Genomic DNA, 21895 nt, shown 5'->3' on the forward strand with positions numbered 1-21895 from the left:
GATGCACTTAACGCGTTCGAACGTCCCTCGGGTTATCGCAGGGCTGAAGGCTGTCACTTTGCTAACGATGGATGATCACGAATAATTATTTCACTCCCCGTGGCGGGAGTACTTGTTCCCTGATATGACTTGAGAAATTGTGAAATTCCCGCCTTTAATATTATTTTTTTTTTTCTTCCCTAGAAAAATTCGAGAAAAATCGGGAATCACCGTTTATCGACAAGTGTAGGTATTTAGGTGATCGAGGTCGATCGATTCGATTTGTATATTCCCGCTAGTCAAATTCCCAACGTCGATTACGCGATTCCGGGCAAAAAAGGGCCCGGCCCGGCGAGAGCCATTGTGACCACACAGCGAGAACGAGCGCGTGGCGAAAGTCGAAGTTCCTTGACGATATCCGAGTGAATAGGCGCGATCCTCCAGCTAAATTGCGATTAGGTGAGTCCACGCATCAGTGCGAATGACTAGGGACCCTCCAGGGTCAATATATTCGATCGATATCCGAAATCCATCTCGTTTCGTTCTGAAATCCTCGAGTCCGTTATCTATCCGGCAGTTACCTGGCCACGGCGTTTCTCGTCTAGAGAAATTAAAATACAATAGAACACTAGAAGTAACCAGCTAATCGATCCACCCCGTCCTAGGCATCTCTTAGAAATTCCTTAAACTCTGTAATTGTAAGCTTTTGAAATTCTCTCATTCTCGAAGAACATCGAGAAGGGACGGAATGGACGGGCGGCCATTTCTCGAGAGACCTAGACCGAGGAAGAAAAAAAAAAGAAAATGTCATCGTGCCAAGGAAATATTTTGTTAACTCAAAGGAGTAATTATTTGACCGTAATAAACTGTCGTAATTTTCGAAGGAACGTTACGGTCAAATTTATTCAAGTTCACTTGAGGGAGATAATTATTCCTTGAATTTACATGACCTTCCGTTCGACACTATTCGAAGGAATACTTCTGTCGGTCAATGTCATTTTTTTTTTTTCTCTCCGTCAGAGTAGGAACGGCCTTTCGGAAACGACTCGGAATCCTGGAGGCCTGGGGACGTTCCTTGGGCACCGGTCCCGGTGCTTCTGGCGATGCCGGATACCCTCTTACGGATACGCGAGTTGCACAAAGTGCGTTTCTTCTGGGCCTCCGGACGTCGGCTCGCTCTGGGACGTCTTCCTCGAGGGTTCGCTACGCGAACGGTAACTCGGTTTCCAGTCCTGCTGCGAGCTGTTGCAAGCTACTGCAGCCTGCTGCAAGCTGTTGCAAACTGCAGTAAGCTGCTGCTCGCTGCTGCAAGCCGCTGCAAACTCTCCTCCGGCGTCTGCGGCGTTTCTTCCTCCCGGTTTTTTCCTCCCTGTAACGGTGACGTGGGGTATCCGTTACCCACGCAAGTCGAGCCCGGCTCGACTGCACCGCTGCATTATGGATGCAACGAACTCTCGCGGAAATGCAGGATGCTATGCAACGGTCCCTCGAGGTCGTTACCGTTTCCGCGCTTTTCGGAACGCGGGGGAATCTCGGCGGGATTACTCCGAGAGATCGTGCAGCTTCCCCCCGTAGGGAATCCCCGGTTTAGTTGGAGTCCTTCGGCGAGGGTCCTTCGGCGAGGACATTATCGAGCGAGGGCTGATAGATTATGAAAAAAAAAAAAATGGAGGGAATAATAAGAAGAAGGGGTCTAGGTGCACACCCTCTCGTGCAAATTTCGCCCCAGATCGGGGCGGCGCGTGCCAATTATGCAGATTGGTTAATTACCGTCGCATTATTGATCTGTTCTCATTTCTTACTTTTCTCTCTCACCCTCTGCCCTCAGAGCAACACTACGCTGCTGCTGATTCTAACAGCTCGACGCCTGCCAAGAGCTTTGTACCCTGCAAGGTCTGCGGCGATAAGGCGAGTGGTTATCACTACGGGGTGACCAGTTGCGAGGGCTGCAAGGTGGGTGAACCAGAGATCCATGGATAATTGTAGATTTCCGAAGGGAGGTCCCTAATTACTTTTCCGCTCTTCAGGGCTTCTTCAGGAGGAGCATCCAGAAGCAGATCGAGTATCGGTGCCTGAGGGACGGCAAGTGTCTGGTGATAAGGCTCAACAGGAACCGCTGCCAGTTCTGCAGATTCAAGAAGTGCCTGGCTGTCGGCATGTCCAGGGACTGTGAGTGGATACTCTCCCTTTGATCAGACATTGATAAATATCCTGATTACGAAGGCCCTAAGGAAAAACCCGGTACTCATGAAATTTCATTAAAAAGAAAAAAAATCTATCCTTGGTTCTAGTCTGGGATAAATGAAAATATTTTATTAAATATGAAATTTCATAAGCACTGCGCTCTTCCTTAGGGCCTTCACGATCACATGCTGAAGTTTCCAACGATTTGGTGGATCCAGTTTGGATTAATGTTTTATAAATATTTAGACGTTTTGTAGACATTGAATGACCCTTTCATGTCACTTTAATAATCCGTCATTTTTAGCTGTAAGGTACGGCCGCGTGCCGAAGCGATCCCGCGAACGCGGTCCCGAGGACTCCGTCTCGGCGCCGACGATGACGAGCACCTCGACGACCACCGCGACAGCGACGACGACGACGGTCACCGCGACTACCACGGCGACCACCACCATGACGACCATGGCGATAACGAGGACGAGCAACGTCCAGCAGATGCCAAGTGGGGGTCACTCCCAGATGCAGTCGGCCATCTCCAGAGTGCAGCCCTCGGTGACCGTCGAAGCCGACCAGTCGGATGCAGACGCGAAGCACGTGGCGGTGTACGACGTCATCCTGGCGGTGTCTCAGGCCCACCATGCCCATTGCGGGTTCACCGAGGAGTCCACCAGGGGCCTCGACCGGAAGCCGATGATAATACCCGTAAGAACCACCCATATATCGAAGGAAACGATCCAGGGAAGGATCGCGTAGTTAAAAAAAAATGCATTTCCAGCCGGCGAGCCCCGAGGACCCTGAAGCCGCGTCGTCCACGGCGGAGACCGTCGAGTCCCAGAGGATCTGGCTGTGGCAGCAGCTAGCAGCCAGGGTGACGCCTTCGGTGCAGAGGGTGGTCGAGTTCGCCAAGAGGGTGCCCGGGTTCTGCGACCTCTCGCAGGACGATCAGCTGATCCTCATCAAGGTGGGCTTCTTCGAGATCTGGCTCTCCCACGTGTCCAGGATGACCACCGAGTCGTCCATGACGTTCGAGGACGGCACCTACATCACCAGGCAGCAGATGGAGATCATGTACGAGGTGCGTTGACACCCTGAACAGGGACTGTCGCGTCCGTGGATGGAAATTCAGGATATTTATCGGCTTCTTCGAGGACCTCTCGTGTAGTCGAGGATGCTATTGTCGAGGGGGGAGATTAAATCTGTCGTTTGCGTTTAGTTAATTAATAGATATGGTAACTGGGTTTCTCATGGTCACTGTCTCTTCAGCCCGAGTTCGTCACGGCGTTGATGCAGTTCACTGCGGCCTTGAACGCGCACCAGCTGACGGACGGGGAGCTGGGGCTCTTCTCGGCTGCGGTACTCCTGGGGGAGAGACCAGGCCTGAACGACGTCAAGGCCGTGCAAAGGCTGCAGGACCGCGTGTTGGAGGCCCTCAGGGTGCACGCCAGCTCCAGGAGTCGTTCGTCCGGCGAGCCCATGTCCACTGGGAGCTCCTCGGGGATGCCGGGCTTGTCCCGGAGGATATCCGAGCTCAGGGCCCTCGGCGTCAGGCATGCTAGCCTCCTCGACTGGTTCCGGAGGAACTGGACGAAGCTCAAGCTCCCGCCGCTCTTCGCCGAGATCTTCGACATCCCGAAGTGCGAGGAGGACCTGCAGTGAGGGGCTCGCTTCCTCCTCGTCTCCGTCTGCCTTGTCTCACTTTCTCGCCCCTCCGATGTCTAGCTGTGTCGGTCCGACCTCTGCCAGGAAGATACGGGACCTGGTGATCGGTAGCGACGAGCAAAGTTGCTCACGGTCCTATAACCCACGCTTCACATTCAGGGCTGATCAACACCTCTTATCCATATTCTTTAAGGGGCTGTCAAAGTGACATCCGAACCGATCTACCGAATCCTTTCAAACTTCCCACCGCGAGTGCGGAAGTTACAAGGAAGATCCCGACGCCCATGAAATCTCAATTCCCTTACATACCAAATTTAAGAAATGTTCATAAACAAATTACAAAATTGAAATTTCACGGGTGTAGGGACCTTCCTTACCACCCCCGTGTCCACGTCGTAAATTTGGAAACGATTCGGTATACTCAGTTAGGAGAAGAGTTTCACGAGGCCTCTGACGGCGCTTTTACTTCCCCTTAAACGGCTGGAAGACGTATTCCTCTGGTAAAATCGAGGCACGGGGACGCGTCTTGGTCTTGGCCGGTGTTTTGCAGGAAGTTCCTGAAGATTATCGAGGATATTTTCAGGGGCCAAGATCGAGATTTTCGGGCCGTGTACGATTTCGCTCGTCGCTAGGTGGGAGCGGCGACTCCGCGACCCGCCGATATATCAGCGCGAACGGTGCATTTAAGCTTACGATAAATCTTCTACGATATAGCGTACCTACACCTAGGTGCATGCGCTGCGAAACTCAGTCTATGCGATCTATTTTTATTACTCGATGTAGAATAGCGAATTACAACCTAGTATTCGACCGGCCCTCGCGGGTTTTCGCGCGCGGAGCGCCCCTGGGGGACCCTTCGCGTATTATCTCGCTAAGACCCCTCCCCGACGTCGCGACGCGGGGACCTCCTTCGCCCTTAGGTCCTTTAGTACGTTTTCGAAAGGATCCTTCACCTCGTTTGACGTTTACCCGGGCGCGTCGATCACCGGCCGTGGATACTTTGCAATACCGCCGTGGTTGTGATACTTTGAAGGCAAGAAAGGGGGAAGAGAGAAAAGAATATGAAAAAAATAAAAATAAGAGGTCTCGCGACGGTCTCGCAGGACGCGAAATACTGAGTACCTACCGTGATATAGAGTGATAGCGAGTTTATCGAGATTATTATGAGATGGGGTATATGAGAAAAGGATTAATAATCGCCGAGCGCGACCGATTCCGGCGAAAACCCGCGCGAGAGGGGATATCTGCTCTTCGACCTCCGAACACTAATAACTTTTTGACAATGACTAGAATTATAACGCGTACTAATACTGTCCGTCAGTGGATGAATTATCATTATTACTAGAGAGATTAATGTTAAATAGCGTTGTACTTAACTAGCGAGTAACGTCATTATTACATGTCCTTACGAATCTAGGGGTTCGACTCTAAGCGCTCACATTAAGTTGTGAATAAACATATCATACTTATAATTAATATATTGAAGGAGAAACGAGGATATCGCGGAGATTAACGGTTAATAGTGATTACGACAAAGACGGCGGTGATAGCGACATACCGATATTCGTGTAGACCGGCGTCGCCTCGGGCACGCTAAGGGCGCACGTTCTTTGATAGCGATTAGCGTGAAATTAGCCGAAGTCAAAATTAGTCGACGAATCTCGTCCCCGTACTGTTCCCGATCATTGTCGCTTAAGCGGAAGCGTCCCTCTAAATTTTCTAGTCGCCGGTTCCCCTCTTTAGCGACTTTCGTTTCCGAAGCTACGGAGCTCTCGCAGGCCCGTCCAATTCCTCGAGCGTGCGTGCTTTTCACCCTTTGTTCGCTCGTTTCAACCCTTGCCTCGGCTGGTTTACTCTCTAAAATGGTGCTATTTACCTTACACGTATGTTTATATACACACACGCATGTAAAACGCGGCGCCGAGTGCACCGGATGCGCGCGCAGCTCCCCGGCCCGCGCCACCATCAGGAACCGCGCCACACTAACGGGAGATATGGAAAGGCGAATATGAAAAGTGGACGCGTTTCCCAGCTTCCCGGGTGCCCGCTAGCGTCGCTTATCTTCCCGCTTTTCCGTCTTATGGTGCGATTTAATATAGGAAAATATGATTAGAGAGAAGAATTAATTATTCGCATAGGGGGGAGAGAAAGCGACGAGCGCGGCGCCGGGAAACTCAGCAAACGCCCTCGTTAACGCCCCCTGCGATTATGCAACGACGGATTGCGCAACCGCGATAATTCACCACCGTTAGGTTTACAGGAGATTTAATTGAATTGGTGGGACCGAGTCGTTAAGTCTCGAGCGCGTTTGCTGGGAAGCTGTGATAAGCGGCGGTACAACTGATACGACGGGAATTGTTTTTTCAATACATAACGAATATCACAAACGACTGCTCTATACTGCTATAGTACAAACGTTTTATTTAAATACTTTATGTATATAAATGTATATATAACATTTATACTGTGTGTATAATATAAGGGATTATATTATATATCACATTATACATATTATATATATGCATATATATGTTTATACATACAAATATATATATATATATAAATACGTGACGATCAACTCGTTAGCGATTAGTTTACGAACGCTCTTGTACGTATTTATTTGTAACTCGTTAAGGTACGGTGGTCCGCAATTAACGGCGCACACGGCGAATCGCCCCTCTCGTACGTACTCGCTTACTCGCTCGCTTATTTTTAAGTGCCGATTAAGGGCGCCGCATTTCTAGAACACGAGGTACGAGCTGTTGTAAAAAATGATAAATGACGAGGCTTCATATTTTGTGACGATCGAATTAATCCTGGATTTTTCTTTATAACGAGAAAGTAGGGTATTAAGGGGGTGTGAAAGTCACCTCCGAGGAATAACATATTTCTCCGAAATGGGTGTACCGAGTCTCTTTAAACATTACAACGTGAATATAAAGGCTATAAGGAAGGTCCCGACACCCATGAAACTTCCCTTTTCTATATGAAAATTTAAGAAAATGTAAACAAATTAAGAAAATTGAAATTTCACGGGCATGAGGGCCTTCTTTATATCGCGTTCACGTTGTAAAGTTTGAATAGATTGGATAGACCCGGTTCGGATATAAGTTTAATACAAGAGACCTCATTAATGCCATTTTAATATCACCTTAAATTCAGGATTTCAAGTAATGGAGGATAGAGTATGGGATATATTAATATATTAGACAGGGTGTTCCCCGTGTCCCAAGGGGTGCGGTTCGCTTAACGGCGCCCACGAATAACGTTAGGCCGATACTAGAGATTATATCGAAAGGTTATAAATATTTAGGATATATATATATATATTGATATATACGATAAGCAATCCTCCAGGATCGCGCTTGTTTCTCTGACTTTCAAAGCTTTGGGTTTCCTCTCTCTCTTCTTCCGAGTTCCTACCTAAGACACCGTGGGCAAAAGAGGACAGAGACACTGGCGATAAGAGCGAAGACCTCGTTAACCCTTTACCTGGACCTTTCCACCTGCGCGGAGGAGACTCCCTCTCGACGAAAGGTCGACGTATAGAATTTGTAAAAACCGCGGAAAGATTAAGCGACGCCACCCTGGAGATGTTCTGCCACGAGGACTCGCGATTAAGGGGGTACGAAAGTGGCGCCGGCCTCGTTTATTTCCCTTCCCTCCTAACAGAGTATACCGAACCTCCCAACGTGGATGCTTCGGCCATAAGGAAGGTCGGTGGAACGTTTGCAAAATTTCTTTACAGGCATTTCCAACGTTTTCATTAAAGATATGAAATGTCATCGGTGTCGGAACCTCCCTTACGGCCTCCGGGTCCACGTTGCAAAGTCTTAAGCGACTCGGCACGCTCTGTTCGGAGAAAAGTTACCGACTGGCCCTTCGGATGGCACTTTCGTGCCGCCTTAATGATCGCTCTTAGGTATATAATTTTCTGCGAACCTCTCGGGAGAGAGGGCGAAGTAGGGTCGACAGAGAAGCGAGGGGTGAAAGCCGAAGCCTCCGCGCTAAGTGTTCCAAGAGAGGCGTCCAAGTATACGCGAAAACCCCTCAAGCCCTGCGGATTAGAGGGCGAGGGCTAGGAATAGGCTATTTTGCGAAATTTTACTCCCTCCACGGCGAGGCTCGCGTCCATTCGAGGAAAGTCCAGTAGAGAGATGCCGAGAGGGGAGGGAAACGAGGCGGGAAACGCCTCGGCGAGGAGAGAGCCCTTTACAGAACCGCGCGCGAGGAACATATCGATGCTAATTGACGAAGTACTCTCTGTGCCAATTACAACCAATGTTCAAAGTACGTTTAAAAACGAGGACCGCTGCGAAGGAGGTAGGGGACTCTCGCGTGCGATTGCGCGGTCGTGTGCGTTAGGCGTAAATTTAAACCATTTGAATAATTTAAATTAATTAGTAAAGCGCGTTCGCGCCCCAGGGCAACCTAAGGCCGCCCCGGGGGGAACGATAAACACTAATTGAAGTCGTTGCCTCCGAGAGGATTGTGTAGCACGGCAATAAATGAGGAAATGTCTTTAGGGTACCCCCTCGAATGTGCCTAGGGCCCCGGAATTCAATTGTCGCGATCGCCACTATTAAAGTGATAAGAAAGTCTCATATATATATATACGTACCGAAACGTCAAAATATTGATAAAACGTTTCTCCAAATCGGGTGCACCTATGCACATATGAAACTTCCCAAGATTATGGAGGCCCTAAAGGAATACGCGATGCTCGTGAGAATTCATCTTTAGAAAAGAAAATTTCTACCTATCTCAGATAAGAACCACGAAAAAAAGAATTTCTTTTTTTTTCGAAAGATGAAATTTCAAGAACGTCGCGGTCCTTTATAGGGCCTCCGTAATCACGTGTTAAGGTTCCAGATAATTTCGGTGCACCCATTTCGGGGAAAAGTTTGATCAATATTTTGACGTTTTGATATGTATATATAGGTATATGGAGTGACACTTTGATATCACCTTAAAACGATGAATTTCCTCCGAGTATTCGTTCTCCCTCCCTTTTTTCTTTTTTTCGCCTACATTTTGCAATTTTCCTTCATTCGATGGTTTTTCTTCCCGCTATTCCGGGGCGCTCGGCACGCGGAGGCGCGTTTTAAAAGGCAATTCCGCGGCTGAGTCTAGCGGAGGAATCGCAACGGGAAGTCCGTCTTCCGCGTGCGGACGACCCGGCTGCTTGGGCGAAAACGCGCGACGGAATTCCGCAAGGCGCGCGAGCTGCACCGAAAATTTTCTCCGGTCGATCCGTCGTTTTTTGTCGCTCGCGTTTACAACCGAGATTAACGTTTCCTCGAGTCTCTTCGCGGGCTGGTTAATTTATGCGAGACCGAGAGAGCATTTAGAAATCCTAGAGGATCCTTTTTTTTATGTCTAAAGCCTCCCCCTGGTCGCCCATAAAACTCCCATATGAGGGGAACGAGTCTCACATCGGTGCGCGCGGCCCGCGGAGATTCCGCGTTTCCGGGCCGCCGATGGGAGATACGGCGAAAAGCTTCGGACGAAAGTTCCGGGGTACGTTCTTCCGCGGAACTTTCGTCCCGGACGATTTTCCCTGGCTCGCGCCGGTGGGCCGGAAAACCGAGTTCTGTCCGCGGACCGTCCCGGCCGCGAGGAGGAAGTGCTGCCCGGAAGGCGCCGAGAGTGCTCGTTACCTGTTCTTACCTTTGCGGGCTCGGCTCGTTAAAACGGAGCGCGATGTAAACGGCGGGATATGCGGACTTTCGCCGATTAGGGAGATCTGATCTCCGGGAGCACCTCTGCCCTTTCGCTCACCTTTCCTCTTCGAGATCCGTATCGCGTACCCGAGGAGCCGGCTTTCTCCGCCTCCGAGTAACGTTACCTCCGGTTTCGCCTTTTTCTCTTTTTTTTTTTCAATCTTTCTTCTATTTTTTCTCTCTACTAGAAAACACCTTTTTCTCTTCAGGCCCAGAAGAGGCTCCACCAGGTCTCGGTTTTGCATACAACGGCCTGGCACGCGGGGAACTCCATAAGAGGAACCAAACTTTTTCGGGGCGAAATGCCAAAATAAGAAAAAGAAAAAAAGGGAAAGAAAAACATGGCACGTACGTAATCGCGTGTACATAACATTTAAATCTATTTCACTGTTGAGTTTACGATAAACGACGATTACGAGGCAAGTAGCTCTACTTATTAAGTTTAACGATATTAAAATTATATATATATATGAACATATTGTCACGACTCTGCGCACTGTCTCTCCACCTTTGGCCGCCGCGCCCTCAAAAGTGTATCGTCCCTCTCGAGAAGTGGTGTTGTACTTTTTCATATAAAAGGCGTTGCCGAAATAAATATGGGGTTGGAAGTTCTCGATACCGGTGTCCGTGGTTCACCCACGTCCCATACCAGCGACGTTAAAGAATAAAAATGAAAAACCCGGGAAAAGATACATCTCCCGTTGGTCCGAGGTCAAGAAGTGGAGGCGCCTCTTCTCTTCACTCCTCAACTTTATTATAAAAATTATAATAGAACCTAATTAAGTACATATTCAAACCTACGTACGTAACAAATTCGGTGTTCCTTATCGTTTTCCCACGGGCAAAGGTAATGCCGGGAATGTTTCGCGGTTTATTACCCCACTTTTCATTCTATAAACCGACCTACGAGTCCTCGAAGGGACTCGAAGAGACTTAAGAGGCGATATCCGGGAAATCCGCAAAAACCGAGATCTCCTACGAGTATCTACCGCAAAAGGCCGAATCTGGTATACGCGAGAAATGTAGGCGCGCAATCGGTTGGCAGTCCCATCAAATTGACAACGCTAAGACCCCTTAACGCGATCGCGACTCCATTATCAGTATATACAAGTGCGCGCATCCTGCATCCGGCGATTAGTCGATACGCAATAACGATAACCACCTACTCATTTGGAATGTAATTGGCCCTGCGAGTCCGCTCGCTAACATGCCGGATCGTCCCTGAAGGACGTAAATGCACGTTAAATAGCCATGAAATCGCCGTGAAGCGATGCGACGTAATCTCGCACCGAGGAGGAGAGAATATTAAGTACTGAGTATCAAGAGAGCCGCGTTGACGATATCACTGAAACTCCCGTGGAATTCTCGTTAGAAGAGAAAGTCTCTCGATTAAGATAAGAGGATGTCTCTTCAGGTACGATCCCGGAAGCGTGCGCAGTCCTGCCTCGATATCAGGCTAAAATCCCTTACGTACTAACTAGCGGTAAATAAAAATTGACCTAGGACAGATTTGATTATCGACAGGTCGGCGTGCGAGGTCTGGACCACCATAGGAAAGATCCATCCTGGTGATTCCTTGATCCCTGGATTCGACTCCTCGAGGCAGCAACCTAGGGACGATTGCTCGCGATTCAGCATCCACGGTTCGACCCTCTTCAGCGACGACTCTTCAGGCCCATCGATCAGGCCATGATCTTCCGCTTTTTGGCATAGGCCGCTTTGACAACTCGGGTGGTTTCTACGATGAGACTGTCGAGCACAGCCTTCGTGAGCTCGTTCTTGACGGCCAGCTCGTCATGGTGGAACCTGGTCCACTCGTCTTCCTCGGTCTGGGCCTCCCTGGCCAGCAACTCGTCGACCCTGTCCCTGCGTTTCCTGCTCCACCTCATGACCATGTTCTCGCGCTGGAGTTTCGTCTTGAAGCCGAAGAGCGTCGCCACCTCCTTTGCGACGTACTCGTTGAGCTCCTCGGCGGTCCTCGGGATCTTCACCATAGGTTTCGTCTTGACGTTCGGCTTGGTCCAGCTCGGGCCAGGCTTCTCGTACTCGGTGCGGTACACCTCGACGACGATCTCCTTGCAGAGGTCGAAGAGGAAGGTGTTGTAGATCCGCCGGTCCTTCTTCATGGGGTCGCTCTCCTTGGCGGACTCGCAGAGTTCCTGAGGCACCTCCAGGGTCGAGATCTCCTGGCCCATTTGCTTCGCGTTGTAGATCAAGGTCGTCGCCTTCTCCGTGAAGGAGGTGAGCTCGTCAACGTTGGCCGGTACCACTGCTGGTGGAGGGGACGTGGAGGCTCGACTGGGACGGTGCCTTCCACCTCCAGGAGGGGTGTACGGAGGTGGCGGTTTATTCGGGATCTCTCGGACGTAGTAGGACACCTCTTCAGCCTCTAGTCTCTTGATCTGAAAAGGTACAAGATTCTGTCATTACATCTTCGTGGTGCAAATCTAGTGGAATCTCCCTTTTTTTTTTCTTCTCCGTCTTTTACCTTCAGCTCGATTTGCAGCTGCTCGATCCGCAGGACCTTCGCGTGGAGGTCGGCCACCTCCAGACCAGGTTGCTCCAAGGAAGCTGCAAGTTCAGGTAACGCGGAATGTGTTAACTAATTCGCTGTTTCATTAATTTCAAGTACAATAGGATATTAATCGGTACCTTTCAGCTTATCGATAGCAGCCTCGATGTCCTTTTCCGTGGTACCAGCAACGATGGGTGGTGGGGTGGCCCTGAAGTCGGTTCTGGACTCGGCGTTCCCCAGGGGGTCTTCGTCGACCCTGTATTCCGCAAGGTCTCTCGGGGAATCCGCTTCGATCTCGGACACTCCTCTAGGAGTGTCCACCCCCTCGCTGGACTCCGAAGAAGCGTCGACGTCCTGCTTCTGCGAGGAGACGTCTTCAGGGCCGATTATCACGGGCTCCCCGGCACCCTCCACGGAGCGACCCTTCGGTGCAGCCTCCTCTATCGGAGATGACGAAGCAGAGGAAGGTGAAGACCTTGAAGAAGTCGAGGACAACGAGGACGCGGATGGAGATTCCGAAGGAGAAGCCCTGACGATGGCCTTAGACTCTGTAGCCTCGGGTTTCTCTTCAATAACCGGGACTTCAGGAATCTCTTCAACTACCGAGACGGACTCTACTCGCGTCTCCGATCTATCGGGAGAGCGTAGGAAGTCTCGAGATGCATGCGAGCCGTCCAGAATCTCGGACACCTCCAGACTTTCCTCGGAGATGTCCTCATATTCCAGCGGCAAGGCAACGACAGTAGGAGCTCGCTCTTCAGGTTCTTTCTCTCTTTCAGCCTCCTCCGGTGCTTCCTTTTTCTCTGTCAGGTGGAGCAATTTTTCATCCGGAGCTTCATGATCAATCGTACAGGTGTCCGAGTAGGACTCAGGACCCTCTTCTTCAGCAAGTACGATGGCTTCGCTCGCTTCTACCTCTTCTGAGAACTCGAATGGTTTTATAGGTTCTACAGTGATCTCGGGAGGAATAGCGACGTCTGGGCTCTCTTCCTCTTTATCCTGCGAGATCGCCTCTTCAGCAAGTAAAGGTTCTGGAGTCTTTTCCTGCACGGTTTCCGTGGGTTCTTCTTCTCGCAGCTCCTCCTCTCTCTTCAGCTCGAGATCTAACGACTCCTTCAATGGGAGGACCTCTTCTGATACCTGGGGAACCTTTAGGTCCTCTTCGAGTACACCTGGCTTCTCGATTTCACTCTCTTGAGCGATTATGTCCAGGATGTCGTCGAGTTCGTCAAGTTGCATGGCCTCGCGACCTCGACGCCATCCCGGGCTGGCCTTGGACTCTGGTATCGACTCTTCAAGGTCGGGACCAGAGATCTCAATGCTGGTCGATTCATACCTCGGGACGAATGTCGAGGACACGTCCGCGACCTCGCCCACTGACTTTCGTTCGTCGAGCAACAACAAGGGGACCACTTTGTCACCAGAAAGTGTCTCTTGCTGAAGACCGAGATAGGACCCTGAAGCGACAGACTGCTCAACAGTTTCAACCTCTTTCTCGCTCTCCAGCTTAGCTTCCGAAGTATTCGAGACATCTTCATCGATGTGAGCGTCCGAGTCTTCGTGGTCTCTCGAGTCACTTTTCCTACCCTCTTCAGGAAGTTCATCAGGAACAGACTTTTCCGCACGTGAGACCACGTTGGATATCACCTTAGGCGAGGCCTCTTCAGAGGGTAAATCCTGAATCCCTAAAGTCTCCCCGATAAATGGAGAACTTCTTTCGGATTCGCTTTTGACCTCCTCAATGACCTCAAGGAGCTCTTCAACTTCCTCCGAGATTTCCGTGACGCAGGAGCGATCGAACACCTCGTCCTTAACCGAGGGCTCGTCTTGCGACTCCTCGACCTCGACATCTACGGATAACGGACCTAAAGGAGGCAGGGTGGACGTGGCGACCTCGATTCCACTCTTTTCTGGTACCACGGATGAAGAGGTGTCGAAGCTGGTCCTTGATCCTAGCTCGTTCCTTCTGGACGATCGCCTAGATGTCTCGCAAGTGGTCCCTTCGTCATTCGACAGCTTGACAAACTCAGAAGCTACGATGGACCTCTCGATCTCGTTCAGGATCTCCTTGCTCTTCGCCTCGAAATCAATTTCCCGCGGCCGAGCTTCCACCTCGTCGACCGTGGTTTCTCCAACCTTGTCGACTCTTTCCAAGCCATCCACCCTAGAAATAGCGAGCTCGACCTTATCAACCTCCTCGCGATTCGTGAGGATCCCCGAGGTAGTTGAAGATACCCTCTCTTCGGCGGAGACCTCTTGGATAAAGGAGTCGCTCTGAATTCTATAATTCCTATCCGAACTGGGCAGGTCTTCGGAGATGTCCTTGGACGTGCTCCTGTCGGCCGAATCTCGAGGCTGGATCACCTCCTCCACGTCCGAAGACCTCTTCCCCAGGCGAGACATCATCTCCGAGAGCATCTTCAAGTCGTTCTCCAGAGTGCTGATGTCCTCGTTCAGGTTCTTGTTGCTGAGCTCGAGGAAAGTCAGCCGCTTGGAGAGCACAGCCGATCCCAGGTCCGAGGTTTTCGTGGTGGGCTTTTCTGTCTCAATTTCCCCGGTCTCCACGGTTTCCACGCTCTTCAGGGTATCCACACTCTCCGCGTTCCCCGTCGTCGTCCTCGTGGAATCGGGTTTCGCATTCTCTTCGGGAATGGAACCGCTGCCCATAGAGTGCTGCGACGTCCTCTCTTCTTCGCGCTCCTCTTCAGGGATCACGTAGGAGAGTCGCTCCTCCGTGTACCTCACCTCCGAGCTACCAACATCGGAACCAGTCTCGAGCTCGCTTGCGATTTGCTCGGACAGGGAGCTCTTCAAGGATACCCTGTCCCTAAGCTGCGTCGTCTTAACCTCCTCGAGATCGGTCACGTCCTTGACCGACGAAGAGGACCTTGAGAACGCCGCGACGAGGTCTTCCGCCACTTCGGAGACACTTCTAATTTTGCCGCTAATTTCCCTGGTCGCGCTGTTGGTGTAGTCCACGACGGAGTCCCCTTCTTGGTACCGGTCTCTTCTGCTTCGGGAACCCTTGGAATACTCCTCCCCTCTTCTCCCCTCGAACTCGCGGATCAAGTCCGACTCCGACCTCGACCTGAGGAGGTCGCTGCTCTCGTAGATCTCGCGGATCTTCTGGATCGGTATTTCAGGCACTCTGAATTCCGCCGCCGACTTGGTCTCCGGACTGCTCCCTGTAACCCTCTTCGAGTCCAACCTCTTCCGCATCTCGTGGATGGTCGTGTCGTATCTCTGGAAGGAGGTATTAATTAATAAGAATCGTTCCAACGGACCGAATTTACCATTCAAGCCAGGATCTCCCCGGGTTCCCTACCTCGATCTGATTCAGCAGGTTCGTCTCCAGGGCCCTGAGCCTCTGTTTGGCTTGTCTTCTGACATCCCTCTTCAGCCTCGCCATCTCGGCCCGCTTTGCGGCCAGCTTCTCGGCCAGCAACTCTATCCTCCCTTCAGCATCGCTCGTGTCGGAGGACACGGTGGTATCTGGAACCGATTATTCAAATTCAGTGATCGAATTGACTCTTGAACTCGTTGAAGCTCTTCTAGGTGAGCTTACCGTGGCGCGAGAGCGCGGTCGACGCGGCGTTCGCCAGTCTGTAGGCAGCCTGCTCCATCCGAGCGACCTGGTTCTCCTCTGCTCGGAGCCTCGCATTCCAGGCGATCCACTCCTCGACGCAGTTCCTGCGGGATGTAAGTGCAGCCTCCTGTGCACTGAGTATCCTACCAGATAACAATTTTTAGGATTAGTCGCGGCGTAGCCGAGTCTCGCGGGCCCTGAAGAGGACCCTGACGAACCGGACTTCTTTCTCCGCGGAAGACTAGGGCCGTCCCCTCGAGAAGGCCGCGATACGTGTCGCGAGCCAAACTCGCGGAAAGGGATGCGTCTATTTTCACGATTCGACTCGGTGCACATTCTTCGGGGTTATTATTAGAAACGCGTGCGCGCGCTCCGACTCTTCAGCGTTGCTGCGCTAGTACTCGGCTTATCGGAGTACCCGCGTTTACCGGATACCTTCGGATCCCGAGATCTTATAAAACGAAATAGGGTTCCTTTGTGACGACCCTCACCGTTCCAGCTTTTTCGAGGACTTCAGCTGGTGGTCCCTCGCCGTGACGACGACCGACCTCGAGTAGCTCTTCTCGCTGTCCCCGGAGCTGTGGCGAGAGATGGCGACGGTGCTGAAGCGCGACTTGGTCGCGACCTCCCCCAGGTTGGGCGCGTCCTCGGCGTCTTGCGAGCCGTTCTTCAAGGTCTGCGAGGCATCTCTGTGTTCATCGGCGATATCCCTGAGCAGCGCGCAGTTCCTTTCCTTGACGGCGCGAGAGTGGTCCACCAGGGCTTGGAGAGATCCCTGACTCTCATCCAGACCGCAGAGCTCCTCCAGGATGTCATACCTGGAGCGGTGCTCGTCTCTCGAGGTCCTGGAATACTTCCCGTGGTGGCTGATCGCGTGCTCGCAGGATCTCGCGCATGCCGACCTCGACTTCGATGTGGAACTCTTCGAGCCCTTGCGTTTGGAGCTGGTCCTAGACTCCGGAAGGTGCGAGGCCTTCTTCTTGCGAAGCTCCGGATCGGCGATTGTGTGTTTTTCAGACTTCCATGCGTCCCCACGATTCAGCTCCACAAAGTCGTCCGGAGCCTGGGGGAGCTTGGACCTTTTGGACTTCGAGATCTCGGCAATGGTAGCACTTTCAGGACGTCTCTCGCCCTCGGGGATCGCGCAAACGTTGCGCCCCTCTCTCGGCAAGCTCGCGTTTCGCGCGTAGTTCTCGGGAATCTGCGCGAACATCGACCTCCTCGAGGACTCCTCGACGAGAGGGTCCACCGACTCGGTGTTCACGTAATCGGGTTTACAGGCAACCTTGTCCAGGTTCAATGCAGCCAGCTCCAAGGAGCTGGTCCTCGACTTGGGAAACTCGGCACCATGAGCGACCGCGTCCAGGGGACTGCCTTCGGCACTCTTCGTCGAGTCCGCTTCGAATCGACCGGGCTTTAGACGCAGCAAATCGACCCTCGGCATCTTCTCCTCGAACTTCTGGGATTTGACCTCGTACCTTGACTTGGCGTCGTCTTTTCGGGTCCTCGAAAACTGCTTCGATTCGGCACTCTTTCCGCCTTCAGACTTGTCCGGCTTAGGCGTTGGCACTCCTTCAGGAGCTGATCCTTCCGACCTGTCAGTCTTCGACAGCTCGAATTTCTGGGGAAGATAAGCTTGAGTTTATGATCCTTGTCGATTTCAATCATTAATATTCAGTTCTTTCCCAATATGCAAATTACCTGTCGCGCGGAGAGCTCGAAGTCCGACTTGACCGACTCGCTGCCGACTTTGTGCGAGCTGGTATCAGACCTGTGCAGCTTTACCTCGATCTGTGATTGCGATTGCTCCAGTTGGGACCGATCGGAGTCGACCAAAGAACTCATGGAACTGTTGCTCCTTATATCATAACCCTTCATCGGACCCGACAATCTGCGCGGCGATTGGCTGTCGGCACTTCTCTTCAGCTTCGTCAGAATGTTCTTCGTCGACATCTGTGGGTTGAACATGTTTCGTTGTTTCTGCAACATGAGTTTGCGCTCCTGGCTCGCTGCTTTGTGCAGCTCCTTCAGTCTGAGGACAGAGTAATGGTTACTGAAGAGGAAGAGACATTTCTCGTGGCTTGTTACGTTACGAAGGTATCTATTTACCTGATCATCTCGTCCTTCTCTTGCTGCAGCTTCAGAAGTAGAGCTCGCTGCTTCTTCTTCACGGAACTGATTCGACTGTCCTGGCCAGTGTCTTTAAGAGCTCGCTTCTGTTCCTCCAATTTCACTAATTTCTTCGTTCGGTCGTTCAAGGTCTTCTCTCGAGACTTGAAGAGCATCTCTATCTTGTCATACCTCTGCCTTTCGTCTTCGATCAGCTGATCCATCTGTAGGATTGGAAGAGAAGTTGTCAGTCGTGTATGGTGATATGGACTGTATTAAAGGATATGCGTTAACGTACTTCTAAATCCAAATACTTGTTGAACGAGCAAGTAACATCCCTGGTCGAGATGCTGATCTCTGTCCCAGTCTCGGTCCTGATGGAGGACGTCGTCTCGTGCAAGCTGATCTCCGACATTGTTCTTAGTCTGCTCGGCAGGGAGACGTCATCTACTTGATTTGAGTCATCGAATTGATCCGTAGAGTACAACGAATGTGGCAAAATCTCACGACGTGCAGAGCCACCTCTGCGATAAGTGATACCAGGCATCGGATGAATTGCTTCGACTTCGGTCTGAGTTGCAATATCGTTTACTGTCTGAGTCTGCACTTCAGTCATCTCTACCGCTCTTGTTATCTTTTTGGATTTCTCATCTAAATCAGACCCACGCCAAGAAGACTGTACAATGTCATTTAATTTACGCGTCACTTGTGGTTCCTTGTCTTTTCGCACTGACTCATGTTGATGCTTCTTACTTCCAGCGATGACTTCCTCAGGCGAGTCAATTTTCGAATTCTTCGCTGCTGAAGCAGAATACCCACGTTGTCACTTTCTCACTACGCTGTATATCTGGCTCGTAAAGCGATCAACTTACCTTCGTCCACTTTTCGTTCGGTGAGTCCATTACGTTCTGCATGTTGCTCCGAATCAATTGTGCCCTTCGTTCCTTGCAAAGCATTTATTTGCTTCTGAATTTCCTTGTTTGCGACTCTCTCCTTTTGTAAAAGCGACTGCTCTTGAGCCTGTTGAGCAGTGTAGAGACTATTTTCAACGTCCATCACTTGTCTCAACGATTCGTTGAATGAATCAAACAAATGCAATTCTGCCTGAAACTGCATGTGCAGTGCCGTTGGATGTAACTGGAAATTGAATTATCATTGAATAAATTCTCCTTTTAATTTTGAGTGTCGCACTATGTACGTATACTCAAAATATCTTACCAGCTCGATGCCTCCGTCTTCCACCTTCCCTGCTGTAGTCTTGTTTCTCGTAACCTTTTTGATTTCCTCAGAATCATCACCTTGTAAAAACTGCTTCCTTCTCTTTGAGCGAACTATTAAATTTATATCAGGAGTAACTAAGTCTCGGAACTCTGATTGATGGGAGTAACTGTCGTCTCTGAAGGAGATTTTCCGAGAATCTGCGATAATTTCAGAGAAAGATAATTCGGCAGAATTTTTCGAATCAGAATTCACCTCCGTTGATGTTACGCTGCCAGTTTGGGAATTGCTGGTTTTCCTTGTACTTATACTTGTGCTTGCGATACGTTCTGGAAAGTTTTGACTGTTGATACCTCCGGTCAACGCCGATGTAGAACTTTGGGTAACTTGGTTTGATTTCTCCAAATCTTTTGTTTTAGACCATCGAGAGGACAACTGGGAATGTATACTTTCTTCTTCCAAACTAATGTCTGAATCATTTGCAGTTATGACATCCTCCGATATTTCTGAAACACTATTGGAACAAGTGTGCTCATCTTTGCTCGTGAAGGATTTTGGTTCACTAAACATTTTTTGACTGTCTTCCGTAGAGCATCCATCCACTGATTTCATTTGACTTGAATTTATTCTACTTTGTTTTATTGACTTACTGTCGAAACCGAATTTACTTTTGTGGTCATCGATTTGTCTAGATGAGCTTGGAATATTACAATCATCGGCTTTGACTTTTCGATCAATAATGTCGTTTACTCTTCCTCTTGGACTATCTTTAATTAAAACTCTTTCTTGTACCTTTAGGCCACGATCAGATACGGATTCACTGCTGTAAGATCTACATTTTGATTCCAAAGATTTATCTCTGCTAGTTTTTACAATGTGTGTGCCGGAAGGACGGTGCCGTTTCTCGTCACATTTCTTAACAGTGGACGTTGCAAAATTCTTACATCGAGATTTCTTTGAAACAAAAGTATCCTCTTTCGACGCACCGACCAAAGCATGTTCGCCTTTAAATTTCTTAACTGCAAAATCGTCCAATTCTTTTCTAGAAACATGAGTTCTAGTATCTTTGGATCGTTTGAGCATACTTTGACCAATTTCAGCTGCTTTTGTTAAAATCCCATCATCCTTTCTAATTCGCTTAGATCTATTTTCTTTTTCTCTAAAACTATCTCTGGCATACTCTTTCTTTTTGGATAAATTAGAAGCAATTGACAATTCAGGTGTCTTTAAAGGTTCAATGTTTTCAGAAGATATAATAGATTGTCCATCCGATAAAGAAAAGTCCAATTTCCTCTGCACTCGGTCAGTACTTTTCGCCGATACTTTCTCCCCCTTCTGTTTCATCGTCCCATCTTTAACATTCTCTAGTTTCGCTGGGGTAATGTCTTTTAAAGTACAACCCTCTTTTTGAGAGAACTCCATAGACTTTGGAGATATTTTTAAGTCAGGTACCTTCAGTGGTTTTATGTAGTCCATGTCTTGACTATAATATTGAGCACCCTGAATGAAATCTGAATTTTTATCAATTTGATTTACATTGGCTTCTTCATGCACTCTTTTGCATGCTTCAAAATGTGCTCCGAGTGCAAGTTTTCTCTTAACAGCGGTAATAAATGTAAACGGGTACGGTTTTGCAGAATAATGAGTTAAAAGGTCCTCAGGAATTTTTTGTCCTGAAGTTAAAACTAAATTACTGCATATCCCTGCGATACCTTGATTTGTAAATTGTTCCTGCTGTTGATCTAAATTATAGGATTGGCGAATTTGAGATGCCTGCAATGAAAAAATTTATAAACATAGTAATCGTCCTAAATTAAATATCTACGATTATAGAAATAATCTTACAGCACCGTGATTCTTGGGACGCTCGGTTAAAATGTCTGGATTGGAAAAGAACACACATTTCCCTATGTTTTCGGCCTCCTCCCCTTCGATTTCACCATTCTTCATGTTCTCAAGTATGTACAGTTTTCATCGCCCACTCGAGTAGTGAACTCCCAATTGCAGTCATGGCTCAATTTGCCTAAAAATAAACACAATACATCACACGATAATCCAACTGCAAAGGTTGGTAAAAAAAACAAAGGAAGAATAAAGATTTGAAAATGTAGAAACAAAAGCTAGTGGTTCAAGAATATCCGTAAACTTAAAACGACATTGAAGGCCTCGGCGAGACTAATAAATACCATTCGTTTAATATTGCAAATAACTCGTGGGTACAAAGGGTAAACGTTATCTAAGGAATGGCAGAATAAAGGTCTGGCTAAAAAACAATGAAAAAAAAAATTTGAATTCCAATCAACAGCTGGATCGCCATGGGTTCTACGTGGCCGGTTGCACCACTTTCAAAAAAGTTGCAAAACTCGTCGGGGGACACAAAATCTACCGTAAATCCCGTCCTAGCAACGTAATCTTATATGAACTACTTAAAGCGGTACATACTAATTTAAAATTCACGAAGCATCATGCAGGATTCGTACGTCGACTCGTCCACCGATTACATGCTGGCAGAATAACATTCATCGAACTGCCACGCCGACTTGTGAACGCACACCAAACAACTCTTGCGTTAAATACATTTGGTATAATTTGCAAGATCAACTGGTTTCAGCGACACGACCGACTTGGATCGCTCCAAGGAAATGCAGTAAAGTGGTTGGAAAGCCAAGGTTGCGCTTTTGGAACGAGATTAAAAAGCCATGGTCGCCGCCATCTTGGTCGCCATTTTCCTCTTGAAAATGTACGCGACCAATCAGAGAGCAGCAGTGAGTGCGCATGCGTCGTGTGCACACTGCGATTTGAAGCAATAAATAGCAAAAATCACCAAGAATATGCATGAAAATTATTGTGAAGATTTTAAAAACGTATTTAAGAATATTTCAAAGTAATAATATGACCGGGGGGCTTATTTTTAAGGTTCAGTTC

General features: G+C 49.2%; 2 protein-coding genes across 4 annotated transcripts; one reads left to right on the forward strand and one right to left on the reverse strand.

Moving 5' to 3' along the window:
* The first annotated feature begins 334 nt into the window (after positions 1-334).
* On the forward strand, positions 335-5317 carry LOC105700432 (ecdysone-induced protein 78C). Its single transcript, XM_023434584.1, has 6 exons — positions 335-438; positions 1808-1932; positions 2007-2148; positions 2468-2862; positions 2936-3235; positions 3424-5317. Exons 3-6 carry the CDS (start codon positions 2136-2138, stop codon positions 3814-3816), a joined length of 1101 nt encoding a protein of 366 aa, XP_023290352.1. The 5' UTR covers positions 335-438; positions 1808-1932; positions 2007-2135; the 3' UTR covers positions 3817-5317.
* Positions 5318-10274: 4957 nt separating this feature from the next.
* On the reverse strand, positions 10275-21865 carry LOC105700549 (centrosome-associated protein 350). 3 transcript variants are annotated; one of them, XM_012426485.2, is made up of 13 exons: positions 21413-21865; positions 20816-20993; positions 18971-20743; positions 18625-18889; positions 18051-18550; positions 17753-17976; positions 17345-17675; positions 16135-17264; positions 15623-15786; positions 15383-15549; positions 12195-15300; positions 12031-12113; positions 10275-11944 (listed from the first exon to the last, which is right to left on the reverse strand). In XM_012426485.2, exons 2-13 carry the CDS (start codon positions 20918-20920, stop codon positions 11225-11227), a joined length of 8568 nt encoding a protein of 2855 aa, XP_012281908.1. In that variant the 5' UTR covers positions 20921-20993; positions 21413-21865; the 3' UTR covers positions 10275-11224. The 3 variants fall into 3 exon arrangements, with proteins under 3 accessions (XP_012281908.1, XP_012281907.1, XP_023290351.1); XM_012426484.2 differs by having other exon boundaries at positions 18051-18553; XM_023434583.1 differs by lacking the exon at positions 21413-21865 and having other exon boundaries at positions 18051-18553; positions 20816-21172.
* Between the last annotated feature and the right edge of the window lie 30 nt (positions 21866-21895).

This window comes from Orussus abietinus, unplaced genomic scaffold, assembly GCF_000612105.2.
Source record: "Orussus abietinus isolate OABI.00-Male unplaced genomic scaffold, Oabi_2.0 scaffold2, whole genome shotgun sequence".
NCBI lineage: Eukaryota > Metazoa > Arthropoda > Insecta > Hymenoptera > Orussidae > Orussus > Orussus abietinus.

Bases quoted from the DNA above. Each gene is read 5' to 3' on its own strand.
- LOC105700432 (XM_023434584.1), top strand. The intron at 2,863-2,935 runs GTAAGAACCACC...ATGCATTTCCAG, and splicing joins GGAAGCCGATGATAATACCC to CCGGCGAGCCCCGAGGACCC. The intron at 3,236-3,423 runs GTGCGTTGACAC...CTGTCTCTTCAG, and splicing joins AGATGGAGATCATGTACGAG to CCCGAGTTCGTCACGGCGTT.
- LOC105700549 (XM_012426484.2), bottom strand. From the start codon at position 20,920: ATGAAGAATGGTGAAATCGAAGGGGAGGAGGCCGAAAACATAGGGAAA. The intron at 18,890-18,970 runs GTAAGATATTTT...TTCAATTTCCAG, and splicing joins AAGACGGAGGCATCGAGCTG to TTACATCCAACGGCACTGCA. The intron at 15,787-16,134 runs GTGAGGGTCGTC...GTTATCTGGTAG, and splicing joins TCCTCGAAAAAGCTGGAACG to GATACTCAGTGCACAGGAGG.